Below are 12,575 nucleotides of genomic sequence, written 5' to 3' on the forward strand. Positions count from 1 at the left end.
CAGGAAAAATGAAAAAGAAAACTTAATTTCTTGAAACAAATGAGAATGGAAAACACAACATACTAAAATCTTTGGGCAAAGTAAAAACAGTGCTTAGATACACATACTAAAAAAAAATCCATATCCTTAATCAACATCTCTAACAGAAAAAATCCAGCAAGCAAACCATACAATCTGCTGTTCTGTGCTATCAAATCTGAACAGACACATGAATGACCATTCGGTGAGTTTTCAGAGGGAGTCAATCTCATTTTTCTCCACAGAGCACCAGGTAGATCTGAAAAGTATGCCTTTGGGTTGGCAGCAAAACTCCTTACCACTAGGCCACCAGAACTCTTTATAATCTCTAGCAGAAAGACCTTCCTCCTTGAAAAGGAGATACGAAAGATGTCTTATTCTTTTTTTTTATGGTAAAAAGTTAGGATAGATTTATCAGAAAGTTATATCTCAAAGGGACATAAATTCATTTTCTTAATGTTCTCTTTTGATGAGAAGAAACGAAAACTCTTGTTACATTGTTCATCTTTCTTTGCATTGTTCTTATGGTTCACATTTTTTATAGTCTGTATGAGAAATCTGCATAAGAAATCCTTCCCATCCCAAATCATGAAGATACTGTCACAAATAATCTCCCAAAAGCTTTGCTCTAAGCTGTTACAGTTAGAGCATTTTTATTAATCTATCTCAAATAATTTTTTGTGTGTATAAAGTATAACTGAGGTTTATTTTTCTGCACAAATATCCAGGTGTTCATGGGTCATTTATTTACTCATTGAATTAACAGACAGCTTTGCTTAAAAATCAAATTGTCATAGATGTTTACATGTATTTCTGGACTCTCTGTTGTGTTCCACTAATCTTCTGTCCATCAGGACATCAATACCAAATGTCTTTCTTATACTAAGTCTTCAAATCTGGTAGCTTATGTCCTTCAATTTTGTTCTTTTTAAAGATTGGCTATTATAGTGTTTGTATTTTCATGTATATTTAAAAATAAGCCTTTAAATGTCCTCAAAACAGTCACCATTTTGACTAGGACTGTATTGAGTCTATATATCAATTTAGAGAGAAGGCACATCATTAACAACATTGAATCATCCAATCTGTGAACACAGTAAAGTACTCAAGCATTTTTCAAAACCAAATAAACCCACTGCCATTCTGTTGATCTCTGACTCACTGACTTTATAAGACATGCTTGAACTTCCAAGGCTGTCATCTCTAAAAAAGCAGCAGGTCTCAGGGTTCAGTTTACATCTGAGTACTTTAGCCACTAAATCACCAGCAGTCTTTAATATTTTAGGATATTATTTAAGTGATATCTGCAGCTTTCAATGTATATTCTTCCAAGAGAGATTTACTTCAAAAACATGATTTCTTAAGCCAGTGCAAAGAAAAATTCAATTTAGCAATTATTACTAAAAAGGTGATCATGATGAATAAAACATAAGGAAATCTTAACACTTTTTAAATCATTGCAATCAATAAAAATATGGCTATCTTGAATTCATTCTAAACCACTCTTTTTTTTAAAAGTTTTACCAATGCAAATAAACTTTAATTAGTAGTAAAAGCAAGTATGTTTTTATTTATCTGTGCCTAGCTGAAGAATATGTAATAAACAATTTTGGGTTCAGTAAACTATTTATTTTATACGTAACATTAACTCAATTCAAAGATCAGCTATAATATATAAGACAGACAGATACGACTGTCTGATGATTCACAGAGAAAAAGTTTTTATAGTAAGTAGCAAATTTTTTGTGTATGTGAGTATGGAAGGAAAATTTAATTTCTTTTCTACTGATGTAGTAAGTGAGAATTTGATGCAGACACTAGCATTTTTATTCTAGTATAAACTAAATTAGATACTTATTTTGAAGTTTCAACAGGCATGAAGCTATTTAATTATTAGATACATATTTTGAAGTTTCAAAAAAAATGAAGCTATTCCATTATTAAGAATGTTCTTCATTAAAAAAAAAAAGAAAGAATGTCCTTCATATAGTAAAACATTTTGAGGTTGAAATGGTTATGTTTAGATTGGATGCCAGTAATTGGGAAAATTAATTATTTTAAGATTTTAAAAATATTTAATGACATACTATCTTAACTTTCCCATCGCAATAAGCGTATCGCGATGGAAAAGTCTGCTGTTAGGGACCTCTCTAAAGTACTCAGGAGCAACAGTGTCTCTCTGGAGACTAAGGTGCACCTGATACAGGCCATGGTCTTTGCAATCGCTTGTTATGCATCAGAGAGTTGGACAATGACTAGGGAGGACAGAAGGAGAGTGGATGCTTTTGAGCTGTGGTGCTGGAGAAGGGTACTGAATGTACCCTGGACTGCCAGGAAAACAAACAGATTCATCTTGGAGAGGATTAAACCAAGCTACTCCTTGGAGGCAAGGATTCTGGGGCTTCGTCTGACATACTTTGGACATGTTGCCAGGAGGGATGGGTCCTTGGAGAGGGACATCATGCTTGGGAGGGTTGAGGGACAACGCAGGAGGGGAAGACCCTCTATGAGGTGGATTGATTCGGTGACTGGGGTAATCAGGATGGGTGTGTCAGAGGCGGTGCAGTTGGCGCAGGATAGAGCAGGGTTTAGGGCTGTTGTGCATAGGGTCGCTATGAGTCGGAAACGACTCGACGGCACATAACAACAACAACAACTATCTTAAAGGATGGAAATAAAATCCCTTATAAATTAGATGCAAAGAGATAATTACAATAGTTAGTTGATTATACTAACTGTGTGCTTATGTACATTATGGTTTGTTTGAGTTTTGAAATTCATCATGTAAGCAAAAAGAGCGAGAAGGGACGAGGAGGATAAGTATAGCAGAGAAAAGTTGGGAATCTCTACCTCCATCTTCACAGTCTTCAGGGGCTTTGGCTTTTTTACAAAGACGGGGATCCAACCAGGTGGTTGTCTTGGTGTTATGGCTGTAGAATAAAGATCTCAATTAGAAACAGTAAAATGTATTTTAAAAGCAAAGATTAAAAGTGACTAAAAGGTATGCAATGTCTGCACATTTATCTCCCACAGGTTCCATCTGTACTCTTTAGATTCAATAATCCTATTGTTCTCAATTCTGCTACTTCAAAACTACCATAAAGGAAAGGTAATACAACAAACACTAATTTTAGAATGAAAACTCTAAAGAAGGAATAAATTACCAAGGGCACAATAACAGACACTTATTTAAGCAATAAGAATGTTTCAAAGCATAAGCTCAAAGCCACATACAGGGTATTATCCAGTTGGTGGGGGGGCAAGGGGAGAAGGTGCATTAAAAAGCCTGTTTGCCACTTCTATGGATTCCTTCATCTCTTCATTTAAAAAAAAATCAAATAATAAATCACACACATAAAAACACACAAACTATTTATTGAGTCCCTTGAGCTCTGGTGGCATAGTCCCTGTAGAGCTGTGTTTTTAACACAAAGGCTATGCCTCTGGAGGTTGAATCTGCTAATAGCTGGGCTGGAGAAATCTCTTGTGACATTTACAACCTGGGAAGCCCAATGGAGGGCCCACTCTGAGTAAGTTCATTTTGGTAAAAGGTGACATGCTCAACTTGGAAGCAAAAGAATGGTGGTGTGATCCCACCCAGAGGCACCTGTGGTGGGCGGTGGGAGTAGGGAGAAAGTCCTGGGGATTGCCTGAGAGGTAACTGAAATGGTAACTGCTTTTTATTTTGGTTTGTTTAAACAATGTGTAAGGTCTGTGCTGGGGATTAAGAGAGAAACTATGTTCCTGTCTTCACAGAGCATTATTTTAAAGAAATAACTTCATAATAAAACAAAAAGTTTTAAAGTGGTTGTTTTTGCCATAGGCAAGCAAAAATAATGGGCAGAATTAAACTCAACTCTAAAAAATAGATTTTCATCAGAATTCACCATACATTTATTTAACAGAAGTAAGGGAACGGGAATCTAGAACAAAGAGAATGAAAGATCTCTGTTTTATTTTAGTAAATGCTTTTAACAATTACAGCTTGCTTGGCTCCACAATCCACATTTTGGCACCAGCAGTCAGGAAATCAAAAGACGAATTATACTGGGAAAATCTGCTGTTAGGGACATCTCCAGAGTGCTGAAGAACAATGATGTCAGTCTAGAGACTAAGGTGTGCCTGATCCAGGCCATGGTATTTGCAATTCCTCGTTATGCAAAATACAGCTGGATAATGAATGACTAAGGATGACAGAGAAGAAACAATGCCTTTGAGCAGTGGTGCTGGAGAAGAGTCTTGAACATACCATGGACTGTCAAGAAAACAAACAGGTCTGTTTTAGAGAGGGTGAAACCAAGTTTCTCCTCAGACGCTAGTATTTTGAAGCTCTGTCTCACATACTTTGGGCATGTGGCCAGGAGAAACTGGTCCTTGGAGAAGGACATCATGTTTGGAAGGGTGGAGGGACAGCGCAGGAGAGGAAGACCCTGGATGAGATGGATTGATACAGAGACTGGGGCAATGGAGGTAGGTGTGTCAGAGTCAGTGAGACTTGCTCAGGACAGGACAGGCTTCAGAGCTAATGTACATAGTGTTGCTATGGGTCATAGATGACTCAATGGCATATAACAACAACTACCACCACAACAACAACACATGCTCTTCAAGAGAGATTTCTGTTTCATGGAGCTGTGGTGATCTAATCCTAAAGAGTTGTGCTGGTGCTTTGAATCCACCAGCTGCTCCACAGGAGCAATGCCTCTGTGCTCTGACAACCTACTGGAGGGTCTGCCTTGGGTCAGTTCTGACTTGAAAGCATACAACAACAAGAAGAGATTCTTTTTAAGAGAGATTCCTGTTGAATTTAAAGTCCATTACGTAAGGTATGGCATCAAGTAGTAAACATAAATTCTAAAACAAAATTATCACATTAATGAAAAGACAATGAATGTTCATATTTAGATATGAAGACACTGGAAAAAATCAGAGAAGAAAACACAGTAAGACAACAAAATGCAAATTAAAGCTATTACCTTATTAGTATGTAGATAACAATGTGGACATATTTTCCTTCTTAGCTACCTTTAAGGAGTCCTGGTATTGTAGTGTGTTGACCTGCTAACTGAAAGGACAGCAGTTCAAATCCACCAACTGCTCTGTGGGAGAAAGATGAGTAATCTCCTTCTGTGAAGATTTATTGCCTCCGAAACCTCATGGGCAGTTGCCATGAATAAGAAATCAACTCGACAGCAGTTGATGTGGGTTTTAGATTTGCTGGTTTTAATAAAGATACATTTTTTAAAAATTGTCCAATTTACTAATAGTGGAATGAACTGATGGATGTTTTTAATCTCTACATCATCTGCTCTTCTCCTTTTTTATAAAAAATAATGTCTTAATCTCTACACTGACCACTCTAAGATAATGAAATTAATGACTTAAGGGAATTAATCATATCATCTATAACTTTTCTAATCCCTGAACAACTTGCATAGGTATACAGCCATTTGTTACACTTGAACAGGTATGGTAACATTGGAAGACTACAGTTGTTGTTGTTAAGTGTCATCAAGTCAAGTATGACTCACAGAGAACCAATGAACAACAGATCTGAACCCTGTCCTATCCTGTGCCATCCTCATAATTTATGATACACTGAATCCCACTGCTGCATCCACTGCGCCAATCCATCTTGATGAGCACCTTCTTCTCTTTGGCTGACCCTCCACCTTTCCAAGAATGATGTTTTTTGCAAAAAATAGCTTCTCCTAACAACATGTCCAAAGTACGTGTGATGAAGCTCACCATCCTTGCCTCCAAGGAACGCTCTGGTAGAAATACTTTTTGGCAGGAAATTAATGTAGGAGAAATTGAAACTTTCCAGAAAGTCTGTCATTCATGATAGAGGATCTTCCCAAACTAACTCCAGTTAAGTTTATTTTAGCAAAATAAAAGCGATCAGGACTCCAGAGATCCGTTAGAGGAAACATACTGATAGAAAATGAAAAGAAAAAAAAATCATGGAAATATCTTGATAAGCAAAACTCCAAATTCTTGTTTGAGAAAAGCTTAACTTTGGTTTCAGTAAGTCAAAATTGTATTTCTAAATTAGCAGATGTGGCTAAATCCCCTAGGATATTAAGCAATATTTTCCAAGTTAAGTGTGCATAGGGACTGCACTCAAAATTTAGGAACTAAAGTCTACAGATCCATGCTAAGATTGTTTCTTACAGTTGCATATTTTAATAGCAGCAGAAACATGGATGCGCTTAAACACATTACCTGTAAAACAAAACAGCTTTAAACAGCAGCAAATAATATTAAACTATAACTAAACCCAATGTTACTAAATCAGAACTGATTCACAGCTGACCTCCTAGCAGGTTTTCAAAGATTGTAAATCACACAAGATAAGACTGCCTATCTTTCTCCATGGAAGCAGCTGGTGGATTTGAATCCCTTTCCTTTGAGTTGTCATCTCAACTCTTTGTCCATTAGACCACCAGAGGTGCTTATTCAACATTGTTGTTTATAGCTCACTTTATGGGGATTTTCCTCCAATCCTGATGCCACTTTCCTCCTCATAAAGCCGAGCGTCCCAAATTATCTGTTCTGCATACAGATTGAAAAGATATGGAGACAGGATCTATCCCTGACACACTCCCTTCCTGATTTTGAACCATGCAGTGTTTCCCTGCTCTGTTCTGATGACTGCTTCCTGGTCCACATATAGATTTCACAGGAGCACAATCAGGTATTCTTGGATTCCCATTTTCCTCAGGTTTAGCCACAATTTGTTGTGATCCACACAGTCAAATGCCTTTGCATAGTCAATGAAACACAGACAGGCATTCCTCTGTTACTCTTTGTTTTAGTCAAGATCCATCTGACATTGGCGATAAAGTCTCCAGTGATCTCTTCTAAAATCAGTCTGTATTTCTGGTAGTTCTCTGTCAGTGTACTGTTCTAGTAGCTTCGGAATCATTTTCTACAAGATTGTGCTTGCATGTGATATTAGTAATACTGTAATACTAAGTTGTCATGTTGGAGAGTAATTTTGAACATATCAATGAACAAGTTTGTCCTGTAGAGGGTGAAACCATGTTTCTCCTTAGAGGTAAGGATTTTGAATCTGTCTCACGTACTTTGGGCATATGGCCAGGAGCAAATGGTCCTAGGAGAAGGAAATCATGCTTAGAGGGGTAGAGAGACAGCACAGGAGAGGAAAACTCTGCATGAGATGGATTGACACAGTGACTAGGGTAATGTGGTTAGGTGAATCAGAGACAGTGAGACTGGTTTAGGATAGGGCAAAGTTCAGAGCTCTAATACATAGGGTTGCTATGAGTATTACGTGACTTGATGGTACATAACAACAACAACTACAATGGGTATTTTCGGAGGCTGTAAGTTGCATGGGAAAAGACTTTCTCTTGCAGAGAAGGTGGTGGATTTGAGCAGTTGGCCTTTGGGTTGACAGCATAACTCCTTATCAGTAAGACTATCAGAGATTGCTTATTCAATTATGTTGTTGTTGTTGTTAAGTGCCGTTGAGTTGCAGGCGACTCACAGCAATCAAATGAAGGAGAGTCCTTGACACGTGGGTGCCTTTCATCCTCTCTCCAGGTTCATAGGGTTTCTGGAGGCAATCTATTATGGAAGTGGATGCCACTCCTCCTTCCAAGCTTCTTTTAATCGGGGAGTTCCACCCCATATTCAACTATAGGGACATTTAATTTATAGACAATCCTCACCCATACCTACTCTCTGCCCCATAATTTATCTCTGTAGGGTTATGTATGCTCAGATTCAGTGCATTATAATCTATTTGTAAAGATATTCTAGTCACGTCTACTGACTCTACATCTCACTCTGGGGTTTAGGTCTAAAGTCAGCATGAAAGTCAAGTGTAAATTATCCTTGAAAACCTCCTTAAATTGTTTACAGAGCAGAGTACACCTGATTTTGCCTTTGAAAAAAAAAATCAGTCCAGGGAGCTCTGGTAGCCTAGTGGCAAGAAGCTGCATTGCAATCCCAGAGGTACGTGGTTTGAGTCCACCAGATGTTCTGCTGGAGAAGGAAGGGAAATTTCCTCTTATATGAGTCAGATCCACTTTGATGGTACACACACAAAATAACAAAATAAAATAAAAAAATGAATCATTCAGCTTATATAAATATATAATATATTCAATAATATGCCACAGATGGTGAAAAGAAAATCTCACACTCAAAACAATGCCCTTTAAATACTAACATCTCACTTGGTATATCAAATCGCTCACTCTATAAGAAACATATGAAATTAGGACCAAATGAGGGGAAAGATTAGAGACCTCACTCCTGACTCGTTTCTGAGTATATATTCTTTAACTGTAGTATCCAGTCACACTATTTTGATAATTTAGTCATTATATTCTATAATTTAACTGTATTAATGCTCTACTTCTGAGAAAATTAAGGGTAAGAATTACAGCTGCATTAGAATATAAAAATTCTTCATAATAAAACTTGTGATAAATTATTTGCACGCTATTCTTCTCTGGTGCAAACAGTGAATGATTGTGGGCTGCTCTAACGCATGTGGTATTCACTATCTCCAGCAACAGTGTGTTATTAATGCTTTGCATAAAAACAGTTTTATCTTTTTTCTTCTCTTTTTTAAATTTATATTTTAATGAAAATTTATAGAGAACTTGGATTTTCATTCTTTCTAGATTTATCTTTTCTGAGAATTTATATTGTACCAATTACTCTGAGGATTAGTCATATTTTCCTTCTATATTATTTAACTATATTAACTGAATATACCAAATCCAAACTCTAGGACTGAAATTATTTAGCTCAGGAAATTAATATTCTATTTCCCTTGTCCCAAAATGATAATAATTCCTGAAAGGCTTCTTAGGCTCGAAAACTTAACAAATATTACAGAGGGGGGGAAAAATCCAAAGCAAAACCTGTTTCTCTTTACAACTTTAATTATTAGTGATGAATCAACTTTTAATCTCCCTGCTTTTATAAAACCAGAAGTCATATACACTGGCCTTTATTTAAGTCAAATAATAATGAAATGTCATCCAGGGAAATAATCAGATTAAGAACCAACTGTAACTTGTATGAAAAAGTTTAGTAAAGAAAGAAAAGAAATGGAACGTGTGTGAAACAGACAAACATGCAAAATGAAGTGAAAGCACATTTAAGACAAGCCTTGAGGCTGCCAGAAGAGGCAGAGATGTTTGCTTACTCAATGAAGTAGATCATGCCGGCATCTGTGTAGGCCATTTCCCAGTTTTTAGGCAGTGGCTCCAAATTCTCATCTCTCATCATGTAATTTCTAAAGTCCATGGAGCTATTTGTTTGGTTGTAACTTGGGACAGTCTTCATCCAGTCAGATGATTCGGAGTGCGCCTCTCTGTTTTCAGCTATTATTTAAAACAGAACAAACAGCATGAAAATTGGGTAAAATTACACTCCTCTCCAAAGAGTCCTCTTCACCTCAAACACAAAACAATCACTGCAAATATCCTTGTCTATTATGAATACATCTTTATATAGTTGCTGAAATAAAAAAATGAAACACTGAATTTTACTAACTTTCTATTGTAATTAGCCTTGTATAATACATCTGACACTAGTGTGGGAAGGAAGCAGAAGGTACTAGAAGCACCTTAGTATATAATACCAACTATAACAGTAGCTATTACAGCTCCTATTGTTGTTGGTTGCCATTGAGTATGAATCATAGCAACTTTATGAACAACAGATCTGAATCCTGTCCTGTCCTGTGCTATCCTCACAATCTTGAATACATTCACGCCCAGTACTGCAGTCACTGTGTCAATCTACTTGGTTAAGGGTCTTCTTCTCCTTCACCATCCCTCTATCTTTTCTAGCATGATGTCCCTCTCCAAGGAATAACTTCTCCTAACAGCTAAAGTGGTCCATTTTATGTGCCACGCTCTACTTTAAAGAATATTATTCTGAAATTCATCTACTGTTGTTCTTGTATACTGTAGAGCAGGAACCAACTCACAGCTGACTCTCCAGAGGGTTTTCAGAGGCAATTAATTGCATGGGAGGAGACTGTCCATCCTTTTCCCGTGGAGCAGCTGGTGGCCTTGAACTGTGTGCCTTTGGGATTGCAACACAGCTTCTTGCCACTAGTCTACCAATCCTTAAAACAACCCTGTGAGGATATACTGGTTTTATTATTCCATTTTATAAATGAGAAAGACAAAACAAAGGGAAGATAATTTGGCCATGATCACACAGGCCAGGATTAAAATCTAAGTGGTCTGTGCCCTCATTTCCTGTACCAAGCTACCTAGCGCCCATCTAACAAAGGCCCTGATACTACATAATACCTTGGTAACAACTCCAAACTGCCAGTAATGACTTAGGATCGGAGAATCTCAGAAAAGGTTTTGGATAGTATTATATACCACTTTTTATATAGTATTTAAATTTCAACTGTCTTTATCCAGCCACATCCTACAATGCATCAATCCTACTGTTTCTCATTTCAACGTCCCCAAGTCATTACAATCTCCTTGATTCCCTTGCCTCAACTTCATAATTTTTGCATGACAGACCATAACTCTGCTTAAATCCCACTGCCCACTTAGTATATACAAACAACGCTTACTGGTGTGACTTTGAAGTCATGATCTCTAACCTTAGGCAGGAGAGCCCTGGCGGTCTAGTGCAAACCCAAAGGCAGGTGGCTCAAGGCCACCAGCTGCTCTGTGGGAAAAGGTGAGCAGTCTTCTCCCAAGGGATTTAGAGAGTTTGAAAAGCTGCTGGAGAGCCAGCGATGGGTTGGCCGCATGATGATAGCATCCAAATAGGTATCTTCAGATCAAACGCAAAGACTTTAAAATACAGCGTCAAAGATTACATTTCCCTTTGGATGTTTATTTAGTATCGCAAACATTCTATATTGAGCTCCCAACTACTCTTTCACTCCCATTCTACTGCTCAAACCTGCTCCTATTGCAATCTTTCTCATTTGGCAAATGCAACTGCACTCTGGAGACACCTGGGTCCAAACTTTTGGAGTCTTCTGTGGCTCTGCTCTTTATATTTCATGTCTAATCTGTTAACAAATGATACTAATGTAGGCCACATCTTAGCACCTCTTTTGCTTTTATCTTGGTTAAATCATCATTTCCTACTTAAACTTTTATAATCCTCTCCTAACAGGTATTCTCATATGCCTCCAACTGCCTATTTTGAATACAAAAGCCAGAGGAGGCTACTAAAACATACTACACTCAGTCTACGGAGACATACTACTCTTCTAATAAAAAATTTCCGTATCATTTACTATCTTAGAATAAAACAAAAATCTTTCCAATGACTTAGCATATCCTTTGTAAGATTCCCAGCCCCCACACGCATCATTCTCTGACTGAGCTCACTGCTTCCTGTTCTACTCGCCTCAACACTGGAAACATGAACGTCAGTGCTGTTTCTAGGCATGCTTCCATCTCAGTTTATTTATATGTATAGTTTTTTTTTTGTTGAAAAGTTCTTCCCTCTCATATTTTAAGCTTACTCCCTCAAGCTCCCCTTTTTTCCAAGCTCCTTCTCAGTGAGCTTTTTTGTGCCATTTTACTGAAAATTTCATACTACCCCACTCCCTTGGCTATCACCACTTCTTATTCTCCTTCTCTGTTTATTTTTTTCAGTAGTATCATTTAACATATAAGAAAATATTTGTGCTATTTATTTATATTGAACAGTCTCAGTATCTCTCATGAGAAGATACACTGTATGCAGAGAAAAGCTTTTATCTATGTCCACCTAGATGAATTTCCTGTACCTAAATAGTGCATGTCTAGCATTAGTAGCTTAGCAGGTACTCAATAAATTTGTTGAATAAATAAATTAGTGAAGCACAATTTCCCCCACAATATAAGAGACAATTAATATTATATTATCTCTGTTAATAATGGAAAGAAATGGTCTAAATAAGTGTTAAAATGTATTATATTTCTCTAGAATGTTTTTGTAGTTTTATTAATACATAGTCATATTTAATGTCCTAAAGCTTCACAAATAACACTCTAAAACCCTTCATGTACTATTTTGACAAATGACAGAAAATTCTAGAAGAGTATACATCTTTCTTAGAACCTATCTGCCCAAACTATTCAGTCTGAAAAAGGAAAAGAACACACTCTCTTGGAAAAAGGAATTGGTAATGCTATTGCTCTTTTCAAGTGTTTAAAGGTTCCACAATTTGGGGATATAGTAAAATTTATTGAGTGAGAGGACATTCTTTCCAAATATTTTTTTTAAGTTCCCACTATGTCTGAGGTACTTCTTTGATGCTAGACATAGAGTAAGAAATGAACAAAAAAAAGTGGTACTTACACAATAAAATTTGTATTCCAGTAGGTGGAATTGAATTATTATAGCAAACATCACTGCAATTATATTGTATATTATTTTGAAGTACTCAAAAACAGATATTCCACCACTGAAATTTTCCATTTAACACTGATTTAAAATTTAATAAAAAATGTAAGTTTTTAACTTCCAAATCTGGAAGCTTGCTTTTAATAGATTCAGAATTTAAATCTAAAATACTGCTAACTAATCTCTCC

General features: G+C 36.8%; 1 protein-coding gene across 2 annotated transcripts in view; it reads right to left on the bottom strand.

Moving 5' to 3' along the window:
• MAGI3 (membrane associated guanylate kinase, WW and PDZ domain containing 3) overlaps positions 1 to 12,575 on the bottom strand; it is a 296,586-nt gene that overhangs the window by 90,315 nt on the left and 193,696 nt on the right. For both annotated transcript variants that reach the window (XM_006895704.1, XM_006895705.1), the window contains exons 5-6: positions 9,209 to 9,386; positions 2,869 to 2,948 (exon numbers count right to left, since the gene is read on the bottom strand). In XM_006895704.1, coding sequence (XP_006895766.1) covers positions 2,869 to 2,948; positions 9,209 to 9,386 — 258 coding nt within the window. The remainder of the gene's footprint in view (positions 1 to 2,868; positions 2,949 to 9,208; positions 9,387 to 12,575) is intronic.

The sequence above is a fragment of the Elephantulus edwardii genome, unplaced genomic scaffold (genome assembly GCF_000299155.1).
Source record: "Elephantulus edwardii isolate Elephantulus edwardi_28Jun2011 unplaced genomic scaffold, EleEdw1.0 scaffold00174, whole genome shotgun sequence".
Classification (NCBI taxonomy): Eukaryota; Metazoa; Chordata; class Mammalia; order Macroscelidea; family Macroscelididae; genus Elephantulus; species Elephantulus edwardii.